This window comes from Rhinoraja longicauda, chromosome 13, assembly GCF_053455715.1.
Source record: "Rhinoraja longicauda isolate Sanriku21f chromosome 13, sRhiLon1.1, whole genome shotgun sequence".
Lineage (NCBI taxonomy): Eukaryota > Metazoa > Chordata > Chondrichthyes > Rajiformes > Arhynchobatidae > Rhinoraja > Rhinoraja longicauda.
Window position 1 is genome coordinate 53280029 of NC_135965.1, and position 12630 is coordinate 53292658.

The 12630-nt window shown below is 44.8% G+C and overlaps 1 protein-coding gene across 1 annotated transcript in view; it reads left to right on the top strand.

Moving 5' to 3' along the window:
• LOC144599103 (cilia- and flagella-associated protein 337-like) overlaps positions 1 to 12630 on the top strand; it is a 44205-nt gene that overhangs the window by 7616 nt on the left and 23959 nt on the right. The window contains exons 4-9 of the mRNA XM_078409822.1: positions 47 to 221; positions 1862 to 2029; positions 6268 to 6416; positions 7795 to 8028; positions 9810 to 9974; positions 11450 to 11569. Of these exons, the coding sequence (XP_078265948.1) occupies positions 47 to 221; positions 1862 to 2029; positions 6268 to 6416; positions 7795 to 8028; positions 9810 to 9974; positions 11450 to 11569 (1011 nt within the window). The remainder of the gene's footprint in view (positions 1 to 46; positions 222 to 1861; positions 2030 to 6267; positions 6417 to 7794; positions 8029 to 9809; positions 9975 to 11449; positions 11570 to 12630) is intronic.

A 12630-nucleotide genomic window follows, 5' to 3' on the forward strand; every position in this document is an offset into this window, starting at 1 on the left:
TCCTTCCATAGTATGTTCCTGAAATTGATTTTTTTCCCTCCTGCAGGTCAATGCTATCTGTTTTGCTGCAGCTTTGATTTCCCTCTTTGAGAGACCTGTCACTTCCACAGAAGAGCAGGAGACGACAGTCGCTATCAGCTGGCAGGAGCTGCTCAGAGGAACTCACAAGTGTTGCTTCGCGTTGAACCACAAGGGCCATAATAAAGAATGGGTCAGGCAAGGTACAAGGGGGTAGATTTGCTGCAGTGGGTGTAAACTGCAATTGGGCATGTCGTACAAATAGAAGGTATTTATTCACAAAATGCTGGAGTAACTCAGCGGGTCAGGCAGCATCTCGGGAGAGAAGGAATGGGTGACGTTTCGGGTCGAGACCCTTCTTCAGACGAAGAATATTATGTCGTACAAATATCCTGGAGAGAGGGTGTGTATTTTATTCATAGTGCTTGCATGATCACAACGTAAAACCTTCCATGTGGCAGCACAGTTAAGCAGCCTTCATACACCGATCAGCCAAAACATTATGACCTGATGAGCCAAACCATTATGACCACCTGCCTAATAAGCTGTTGGTCCTCCGTGTGCAGCCCCATACGCAGCAGGGTGCGATGCACTGTGTATTGTGACACATTCCTCCCGTGACCACCATTAACATTTTCTGTGACTTGTGCCACAGTCGACCTTCTGTGGTTCGGACCAGACGGGATAGCCTTCGTTGCCCTCGCGCATCGATGAGCCTTGGGCGCCCATCACCCTGTCTGTTGCCGGTTTGTGGTTTGTCCCTCCTCGGACCACTGTCGGTAGGTACTCACCACTGCTGACCAGGAGCACCCCACAAGCCTTGCCGTTTCAGAGGTGCTCTGACCCAGTCGTCTGGCCATAACAATTTGGCCCTTGACAAAGTCGCTCAGGTCTTTACTCCTGTCCATTTCTCCTGCATCCAACTCATCAACTTCAAGAACGAACTGTTCACTTGCTGCCTGATATATCCCACCCCTTGACAGGTGCCATTGTAACAAGATAACCAATGTTCTTCACTTCGCCTGTCGGTGGTCATAATGTTTTGGCTGATCGGTGTACTTTAGACTTCAGAGATACAGCACCGAAGCAGGCCCTTCGGCCCACCGAGTCCATGCAGACCAGTGATCACCCCGTACACCAGACTAGGGCAACGATCCTGACTACAAGTGCTGTCTGTACGGAGTTTTTTTCCATTCTCCCTGTGACCACGTGGGTTTCTCCGGGTGATCTGGTTTCCTCCCACATTCCAAAGACGTGCAGGTTTGTACGTTAATTGGCTTCTGCAAATTGTCCCAACGTGTGTACTAGTGCACGGGGATCGCTGGTCGATGCGGACTCGGTGGGCTGAAGGGCCTGTTTCCAGCTGTACCCCTAAACTAAACTAAACTAAGCCTCTGTGGGAGGTCGTCAGCAGAAGGATTGCAGCCATTCACAAAGGTGGCCCATCACCACCACCAGGAGCGGCACAGTGGCGCAGCGGTAGAGCTGTTGCCTTCCGGTGCCAGAGACCCGGGTTCCATCCTGACTACGGGTGCTATCTGTGCGGAGTTTGTACATTCTCCCTGTGACCGCTTGAGTTTTGGCAGTGTAGGCCTATTTAGAGTCATACAACATGGAAACAGGCCCTTTGGTTCAAATTGCCAATGCCAACCAACATGCCCCATCTACGCTAGTCCCATCTGCCCACGTTTGGCCCATATTCTTCTCAACCTTTCCCAACCACTTCAAATTAAACAAACTATAATGTAGTTGACTTCTGGTACAATCTAGTTCTAATCATTAGACCTTCCGACCTGTACTAAATGCATCCAACATTAAACCTTGATTGCTTTTTGTTCTCCAGTGAGTTACTTTTCCAATTTGGAAGCTTTCATTTCTTGCGCTGCCATGGACATCAACACAATAGTCCTGGGCTGGAGAGAAAAAGGAACAGCTGCACTCAAAGTCACTGCTTTCCATGTTCCTGAAGGTGTCAATGCATTTGATTACCATCCTGGGCTCAACTTAATTGGTAAGTGAGTTTGTGTTTTACCGTCCACTTCAACTCAAGGCCTCTGTGCTTGTGTTATGGGACAATGCATTTAATAGTTGCACCAATATAAACTTGGCAGATCCAAGTTATTGAGCTCGTTAGCTGGTCGAGAATCAAGAGTCAAGAGTGTTTTATTGTCATTTGTCCCAGATAGAACGATGAAATTCTTACTTGTAGCAGCACAACAGAATATGTAAACATAGTACTCTGCAAAACAATATTATAACTGAGAAAGAACGTTTGGGCAATACCAAGCTAGGGTTTAATCCAGAAGAAAAGATGGAAGAAAAATCTAAAGTTCTTCATCAAAAATGAGGGCGGCAAGGTGGCGCAATGGTAGAGCTGCTGCCTTACAGCGCCAGAGGCCCCGGTTCAATCCTGACCTCGGGTGCTGTCTGTGTGGAGTTTGCAACTTCTCCCTGTGACCGCGTGGGTTTTCTCCGGGTGCTCTGGTTTCCTTGCAAAGATGTACAAGTTTGTAGGTTAATTGGTCTCTGTAAATTGCCAACAGTGTATAGGGAATGAATGAGAATGTGGGATAACATCGAACTAGTGTGAATGGGCGATCGATGGTCGGAATGGTCTCAATGGGCCGAAAGGCCTGTTTTCATGCCGTATCTCTAAAAACTGAGAAAACTTCAACTACCTTTATCTCTTTACTCCTGTCACACATCTTATTTTGCATTATAAAATGGCACGTGTCGAATTTAGGAAGCAAGTCTAACCATTCCACCATGTTATCAAAAAGTATTTATTGAACAGAATTAATTTTTCGAGAAACATCCTTAAAAACGTGAATGCCTTCTTCAGTTCAGCTGTGGATGATCAGCCATGATCACGGTGAATGGCGGTGCTGGCTCAAAGGGCCGAATGGCCTCCTCCTGCACCTATTGTCTATTGTTTTCTGGAAGACTATTTTGGGCACGTTTTATCAGACCAGTCTTAGTTGCACTGCATTATCACAACAGTGGGTAGTGATGTGAGGTTTGAGTTTACCAAATGCATTAAGGTTGAGTTATATTAGGGACATATTGTTCCTAAAGGGTCCATCCACTTTGTAAGTGAAAACCGAATCCAAAAAGTGAATTTTTAAAGAGTGAAAGCTTGTATCCAAAACAGTTTGCGTCTCTGGTCTTTGAAAATCTTATTTATATAAATGCGACACAGTGGTGCAGCGGGTAGAGCTGCTGCCTCACAGCGCCAGAGACCCGGGTTCCATCCTGACTACGGGTGCTGTCTGTACAGAGTTTGTACGTTCTCCTTGTGACCCGCGTGGGTTTTCTCCGGGCGCTCCGGTTTCCTCCCACACTCCAAAGATGTGCAGGTTTGTAGGTTAATTGGCTTCTGTAAATTGCCCCAAGTGTGTAGAATGTGAAAGTGGAATAACATAGAACGAGTGTGCGGGTGATCGTCGTGGACTCGGTGGGCCAAAGGGCCTGTTTCCACATTGTATCTCTAAATTAAACTCTATTTGGATGGCACAGTGATCTTGGTTCGAATGGGGGAAACATGTCCAAGATGTCTGGGCTGATTACGTTCTAATATGATTGCTCAAATATGAAGTTAAGATGGGAATTTGCTGCAATGGTTTCAAGAGTCAGATACCTTGCATCTTGTGCCTCAGGTACATTTCATTAGAAGTTTGGGAATTGGATGTTGAGCCTCAAACATCAATTGATCTTGCACCAGCTGATATACTGTACAGCACCATATACTATACTATATACTATACACCATATACTATACTATATACTATACACCATCTACTATACTATACACTATACACCATCTACTATACTATATACTATACACCATATACTATACTATATACTATACACCATATACTATACTATATACTATACACCATATACTATACTATATACTATACACCATATACTATACTATATACTATACACCATATACTATACTATATACTATACACCATATACTATACTATATACTATACACCATCTACTATACTATATACTATACACCATATACTATACTATATACTATACACCATATACTATACTATATACTATACTATATACTATACACCATATACTATACTATATACTATACACCATCTACTATACTATATACTATACACCATATACTATACTATATACTATACACCATATACTATACTATATACTATACACCATATACTATACTATATACTATACACCATATACTATACTGCACCAGGAGAAGGGGCGTGGCTGCATTCTGCAGCTGCGGCTCACCGGCAGTCTCTCTGTCTTTTTTTTGTTTTTTGTCTACTCTTATCGTTTAAATGTATCTTTTGATTTATTTTTAGCTCTGTATATGTGGGGGGGGGGGGGGGGAACCTTTTTTTCCAATATCCTCCTCAACGGAGATGTGACCTTTACCGTGTTGTGTCTCCGTTCGTGCTACGGCCTAACACCGTGGAGTTGGCGACCTCCAGCTGGGATCGACCTTGAAGACTCCGGTCACAGGGCCTGGACTTACCATCTCAGAGGCTTCGGCCGTGGGCCCTGCAGACCGCAACATCTGGAGTTCGCAGGTCCCTGGCTGGCGACCGGCTTTCGGGAGCTCCAGCCGTAGCAGCTTCGACCGCCCCGGAGCGCAAGGTTTGATCGACCCGCTCGCTGGCCCTTCATCGCCCTGCGTGGCTCGGCCGCAGCACTACCAGACCGCACTTGAAATTTCCCCTGATAATGTGTCGCCCGGGCCGGGTGAGGCGGCCGGTCTCAGCCTCATCGGGACTTCCGTGGCCGATCGGCGGGTGGGATTTGACCCCCTGCGGCCGGGGCTCTGGAACTCCGGCCCGGCCGGAACAGGCAGATCCGTCCCCAGAGCCGACTTCCATGGCCGACTTTGCGGGCCGGTATCTCGGCCCCTCGGCCCCTAGGCGGAACGTTCCGGTAACGTTGGACTCCTCTCGGAGGCCGTGACCTCTGTTGGTCCGGCAACACGGATAATCCAAAGGCTCTGGAACCAAGGGTGCCGGAAACCCGATGGTGGAGCTGGACCATAAATAGTTTAGGGTGGCACGGTGGTAATGTTACTGTCCTAGAGCGCTAGAGACCCAGGATCGATCCTGACTACGGGTGCTGTCTGTACGGAGTTTGTACGTTCTCCCCGCGACCGCATGGGTTTTCCCCGGGTGCTCCAGTTTCTTCCCACACTCCAAAGACGTGTAGGATTGCAAGTTAATCAGCATGGCGTAATTGTAAAATTGTCACTTGTGTGAGTAGATTAGTGTTAGTGTGCAGGGATCGCTGGTCAGCGCGGACTCGGTGGGCCGAAGGGCCTGTTTCCATACTGTATCTCAAAACAACTTACAGAAGTTTGGGTTTGTACATAATTGAACTTGGTTTACGGAAGATTTATATTTGAAAAAGAACCCCTGAGGGCTTTAAAGAATAGCATAATATACCATGATGTGATTTAATTGCAGGTATCACAAAATGCTGGAGTAACTCAGCAGGTCAGGCAGCATCTTGGAGAGAAGGAATGGGTCTGAAGAAGGATCTCAACCCAAAACGTTACCCATTCCTTCTCTCCAAGATGCTGCCTGACCTGCTGAGTTACTCCAGCATTTTGTGATACCTTCGATTTGTACCAGCATCTGCAGTTATTTTCCTAGATGATTTAATTGCAGCATTATTCTTGCAATTGAGGGAGTGCAGCATAGGTTCACCAGATTAATTCCTGGGATGGTGGGACTGACATATGATGAAAGAATGGATTAACTTGGCTTATATTCACTGGAATCTAGAAGGATGAGAGGGGATCTTTTAGAAACATATAAAATTCTTAAGGGATTGGACATGCGAGATGCAGGAAACATGTTCCCGATGTTGGGGGAGTCCAGAACCAGGGATCACAGTTTAAGAATAAGGGGTCGGCCATTTAGCAGAGATGAGGAAAATCTTTTTAACCCGGAGAGTTGTGAATCTGTGGAATTCTCTGCCACAGAAGGCAGTGGAGGCCAATTCACTGGATGTATTCAAGAGAGAGTTAGATAGAGCTCTTAGGACTAAAGGAATATGGGGGTATGGGGAGATAGCAGGAGCGGGGTACTGATTGTGGATGATCAGCCACGATTATATTGAATGGCTGTGCTGGCTTGAAGGGCCGAATGGTCTACTCCTGCACCTATTTTCTATGTTTCTATGTTTCATTATAGACTGTATTTCTCATGATAAATGTGGACTTTTCCCTGTTAGCTTCTGCTGCTACAGATCATCATGTATACCTCTGGAACCCCTATGTCAAGTCTAAACCCACTGGAGTTTTACGTGGCCACCAAGCCAGTGTACTCACTGTACAATTTAGTATTTCACGAAAACAACTCTTTAGTTTTTCAAAGGACAAGGTGAGTCATTTTCGTTTGGTATATTCCCAAATATAGACTTCAGACTTTAAAAATACAGTGCAGAAACTGGCCTTTCGGCCCACCGAGTCCGTGCCGACTACCAATTGTCCATACACTAACTAGTTCTATCCTACCCACTGTGGACAATTTACAGAAATGGATTTAATGCCTGCACTTTTTATTAGACTTTTTAGAGATACAGTGTGGAAAGAGGCCCTTCGACCCAACGAGTCCGTGGCAACCAGCGATCACCCCGTACACGAGAATGATCCTGCACACTCGAGATACAATTTACAATTTTTGCCGAATCCAATTAACCTACAAATCTGTACATCTTTGGAATGTGGGAGGAAACCAGAGCACCTGGAGATAACCCACGCTGTCACAGGGAGAACGTACAAACTCCCTACAGATACCACCCGTAGTCAGGATCGAACCCGGGTCTCTGGCGCTGTAAGGAAGCAACTCTACCACTGCGCCATCGTGCTGCTCTTGAGCTAACGTCGAGATTGATTTGAGGTCCCTGCATTGCTAGGCAGTGGTTCTACTAACTGTGCTACTCTCTGTATCCATACATTTTATGTTTAAACATTAGACATGGTGGCACAGCGGCAGAGTTGCTGCCTTACAGCGCCAGAGACCCTGGTTCGATCTCGACTACAGGTGCTGTCTGTACAGAGTTTCTCCCCGTGACCTGCGTGGGTTTTCTCCGGGTGCTCCGGTTTCCTCCCACACTCCAAAGACGTGCAGGTTTGTTGGTTAATTGGCTTCGGTATAATTGTAAATTGTCCCAAGTGTGTGTAGGATTGTGTTAGTGAGCGGGGATCGCTGGTCGGCACGGACGCTGTGGGCCGAAGGGCTTGTTTCCACGCTGTAGCTCTAAGCTAAACGTAAGATGAAAATTGAACATTGTTTTTTTTACATTATTTTTAAAAAAATTTATAGGTGCAGGAGGAGGCCATTCGGCCCTTCGAGCCAGCACCGCCATTCAATGTGATCATGGCTGATCATTCTCAATCAGTACCCCGTTCCTGCCTTCTCCCCATACCCCCTGACTCCGCTATCCTTAAGAGCTCTATCCAGCTCTCCCTTGAATGCATTCAGAGAATTGGCCTCCACTGCCTTCTGAGGCAGAGAATTCCACAGATTCACAACTCTCTGACTGAAAAAGTTTTTCCTCATCTCAGTTCTAAATGGCCTACCCCTTATTCTTAAACTGTGGCCCCTGGTTCTGGACTCCCCCAGCATTGGGAACATGTTTCCTGCCTCTAACGTGTCCAACTCCTTAATAGTCTTATACGTTTCGATAAGACCTCCTGTCATCCTTCTGTGGTGAATGTTATGCCTCATTTAGAGTAATCATTTTAAACCATTGCAGATTTTGCGAATTTGGGACATGCACCATCAGCTTTGTGTCCAGCGACTTGCTGGGATTTTTCCGAAGCCACTGGAATTCCAGACAATTCTGTATTTCAATGAACCTCTGGGTCACCTCTTCACCACTTTCAACAGCCAGCTCACCTTGTTGGAAATGAAACAAGAAGTTGGCAATTGCCAAACGAGTCATGAGAAACCAGTTACCTGCGTGCTTTATAATTCTCACTTCAAGCAGGTCAGTGAAAATATAGAATAGCACAATATTATTTGGATAGACTCAAAGTGCTGGAGTAACTCAGTGGGTCAGGCAGCATGTTTTTAGTTTTTTTAGTGTAGAGACACATCACGGAAATGGGGCCCTTCGGCCCACCGAGTCCTCACCGACTAGCGATTCCCGCACATTAACGCCATCCTACACACACCAGGGACAATTTTTACATTTTTTTACCAAGCCGATTAACCTACAAACCTGTACGTGTGGGTGGAAACTGAAGTTCTAGGAGAAAACCCATGCAGGTCACGGGAAGAACGTAAACCTCTGTACAGACAAGCACCCGTACCCAGGATCGAACCCTGGCACTGTAAACGCTATAAGGCAGCAGCTCTACCGCTGTGTAGGAAGGAACTGCAGGTGCTTGTTTACACCGATGATAAACACAAAATGCTGGGGTAACTTAGTGGGTCAGGCAGCATCTCTGGAGGGAAGGAATAGTTGAAGTTTCGGGTCGAGACCCTTCTCCAGACTGAGAGTCAGGGGAGAAAGAAACTAGAGGGAAGTACAAAGAATAAATGATGGAAAGGTGTGAAAAAAACAAATCAAAGCCAGCACCGATAATCAAGGGAAGGTGGAGCCCACAATGGTCCATTGTTGGCTGTGGAAAAGGGGATTCGAACAGTGAAACTAACCAGGACGACAGTGAAACTAGTAGGATGACTAGGGTGGGGAGGGATGGGCAGAGAGGGAATTCAGGGGTTATTTGAAATCAGAGAAATCAATATTTACAAGCTGGGTTGTAAGCTGCCCGAGAAGCTACTAAAACTCTTGTTTGTTTGATTGTTTGTTCCTGAACTACAGCCAAAACGGTACACGACAGCACGACAATTTTAGGCCCACCTTACTCACCGTCGTCCCTTTGGTGCTAACAGAAGAAGTTTCATTCAAATCAGTGTTATATTTTTAAAGTTATTCACATTTTAAAGTTTAAATCTACCTCGGGAGAGAGGGAGGGGGGAGGAGGGAGGATAAGGGGGGTTGAGGGGGATGGAGTGGGGGGGAGGGGAAGGGGGAAGGGGAGGGAGGGGAAGGGGGGAGCGGAGGGGGGAAGGGGAAGGGGAGAGGGGGGAATGCAGGAGGGGAGGGGGCTAGAGGGGAGAGGGGAGGAGAGGGTGCTGCACCAATGCAGGAGAGGTTTGGGCCCAACGGGTCCACTTGGTCTAGTACAGTGTTAAAAATAAAGACTCAACAGAGAGCATTCTACTGTTTGTCCCAAGTGTGTCGGATCGAACTGGAGTACAGGCAATTGTTGCTGTCCTTGATATGAACACAATCGCAGTTTATTTTATTGTCACTGTACCGAGTCAGCAGAAAGATAATACACGATTACTATCAATCCATTTACAGTGTGTAGATACATGATGAGGAAATAACATTTAGTGCAAGGTAAAGCCAGTAAAATCCGATCAAGGATAGTCCAAGGGTCACCAATGAGGTAGATAGTAGTTCAGCACTGCTCTCTGGTTGTGGTAGGATGGTTCAGTTGCCTGACAACAGCTGGGAAGAAACTCTTTCCCTCTTCACCTTTTAATGTCCACAGTCCTTTTGCAGTCATCAGCCTTTTAACATGCAGCTTGTCATTGGCTGGAACAGTACTTTCTAATTTACCTTGCTTTCTCTTATATAAGTTTTAACTGAGAGGTAATTCTTAACCAATGTAATTTTTAATATCCTTCACTTGCAAGTTGATCCTTGGTGGTTTTGTTATATATACATTGTAAATATTGTTCTTTCATCTGCAGGTCATTAGTTCGGACATCGGTTCCACAGTAACCGTCTGGATGATAGAAACTGGTCAAAAAATTAAACAATTTACTGGGTGTCACGGCCATTCTGAGATCACAACGATGGCCCTCAATGGCACTGAGACGAGATTATTCACTGCAAGTGTTGATGGAACAGTGAAGGTGGGTATTGCCCTGTGTATCTCCCAGCGTGGCAGGGGGCACAGTACCAGAGATTGGATTGTTTTCTCTGGAAAGCCAATGGTGGCGACAAGACCTGATAGAAGCAGGTAACGTTAGGTTCAAGATTCAAGATTCAGTTTATTGTCACATGTACCAATGAAGGTACAGTGAAATGTGAGTTACCACACAGCCATACTAAGTAAAAAGCACCAAGACACACAGCCTCATAAAATATAATTTAACATGAACATCCACCACAGCGGATTCCACATTCCTCACTGTGATGGAAGGTAATAAAGTTCAATTATCCTCCTCTTTGTTCACCCGCGGTCGGGGCTGTTGAACCTCCGCAGTCACTGCTGCCGACTGTCCGATATCCGAGACCTCGCGTCAGGGCGATCGAGACTCCGGCGTCGGGACGGATATGGTCAACAATCAGAACCTTTTTCCCATTGTGGAAACATCAAATACACAGTGGATGGCACGGAGGTGCAGCGGTAGAGTTGCTGCCTCACAGCGCCAGAGACCCAGGTTCGATCCTGACTTCGGGCGCTGTCTGTATGGAGTTTGTACGTTCTCCCCGTGACCTGCGTGGGTTTTCACCGGGTGCTGCGGTTTCCTCCCACACTCCAAAGACGCGCAGGTTTGTAGGTTAATTGGCTTCGGTAAAGATTGTACATTGTCCCTAGTGTGGGGAATAGTGCTGGTGTACTGGGAATGCTGGTTGGCACGGACTTGGTGGGCCGAAGGGCCCATTACCGTGCTGTATCTCTGAACTACACTAATCTAAACTTTGCCCCTCTCACCTTAAAGCAGCACAATCTTGTTTAGTTTGGTTTGGAGATACAACATGGAAACAGGCCTTTCATCCCACCCAGTCCACGCCAACCAACGATTACCCATACACCTGTTCTATCCTGCACATTAGGGACAATTTACAGAGGCAAATTAGCCTACAAGCCTGCACGTCTTTAGAATTTGGGAGGAAACTGGAGCACCCAGAGAAAACCCATGCGGTCACAAACTGTACAGGCAGCATCCATAGGCTGGATTGAACCTGGGTCTCCGGCGCTGTAAGGCACCAACTCTACCGCTGCGCCACTGTGCCGCACCTCTGTGTATTTGATGTTTCCGCACTGGGCAAAAGGTTCTGACTGTCGACCCTGTCTATATGCTCCCATAATTTTACGTGCTTCTATTAGGTATCCTGGCAACCGCCGGCATTCCAGAGAAAACAATCCACGTCTGACCAACCTCTCCCTGCAGCTAATGCCCCTCATCTAGGCATCATTGTAGTAAACCCCCTCTGCACACTAGCCAAAGTCTCCATATCTTTTCTGTAAATTCAATTGATCCATCAAAACCAAAGTAATTTCACAAAGGAGCACCTTTTGTTGCATTTCAAAGCGTCAGGTAATAAATCCACATAATGCAATTTTTTAAACTCATTCAAGTTATATATATCTTTATTGCAGATTTGGGATTTCAATGGGCATTGCCATCATAAACTGAATGCAGGAAAGGACCAAGCAGCTGAGATCACTCAGATATTGATACTGAAAAGGAGTATATTGATACTTGGCTGGGAAAGGTATGTTATAGTCAAAACGTTAAGTCATTAAATATATGTATACATATGTTATTATATTATTATTAGATCATATGTATATTTATATTATTATATTATATTATTATTAGATTATATATATTATATGATTATATTATTGTAAGATTATATATATATAGGTATTATTATATTGTTATATTATTATTATTAGATATATATATATTATTATTATTAGATTATATATATATATTTGTGTTATTATATTGTTATATTATTAGATTATTTGCGTTTATAAATAAATAATCTAATAATATTAAAATGACAATAAAATAAAATAAATATATATATAATCATCTAATAATAATAATATAATATATCCAATAATAATATAACAATATAATAATATCAATATATATTTTATAATAATATAATATAATATATATATAATCTAATAAGAATAACAATATATATTTAATAATGTTCAGTGATAAACATATAAACAACTTTTTTTGTCGTTTGATGGCCTTTATTTAAGTTGTTTAGGTTTATCATTGTCACAGTTACTGTAAACGTATTCTTATGCGTGCTATCCAATCAAATCAGATAGCACCTGAAGAAGGGCCTCGACCTGAAACGTCACCCATTCCTTCTCTCCAGAGATGCTGCCTGTCCCTCTGAGTTACTCCAGCATTTTGTGTCTATCTTCAGATAATACTATAGATAGACACAAAGTGCTGAAGTAACTCAGTGGGTCAAGGCAGCATCTTCGGGGAAAAGGAATGGGTGACATTTCGAGTCGGAACTCGATATTCAAATACAATCAAGCCAAACTCAGGTTCAATAGATAGAGCAAGGGGGAAGGTACAGAATGGAGAATATAGTTCTCAGCATTGTAGCGCACCAGTTCCATGAAGAAAGTCCAATGTCCGCAATGGGGCAGAGGTGAATCGGACAGTACGCCATTCAATCATGGCTGATCTATCTCTCCCTCCCAACCCCATTCTCCTGCTCTGTCCCCATAACCCCTGACACCCCTGACATGGAAGGACCATTCAGAAGCCTGACAACAGGAGGGCAAGATGTTTTTGA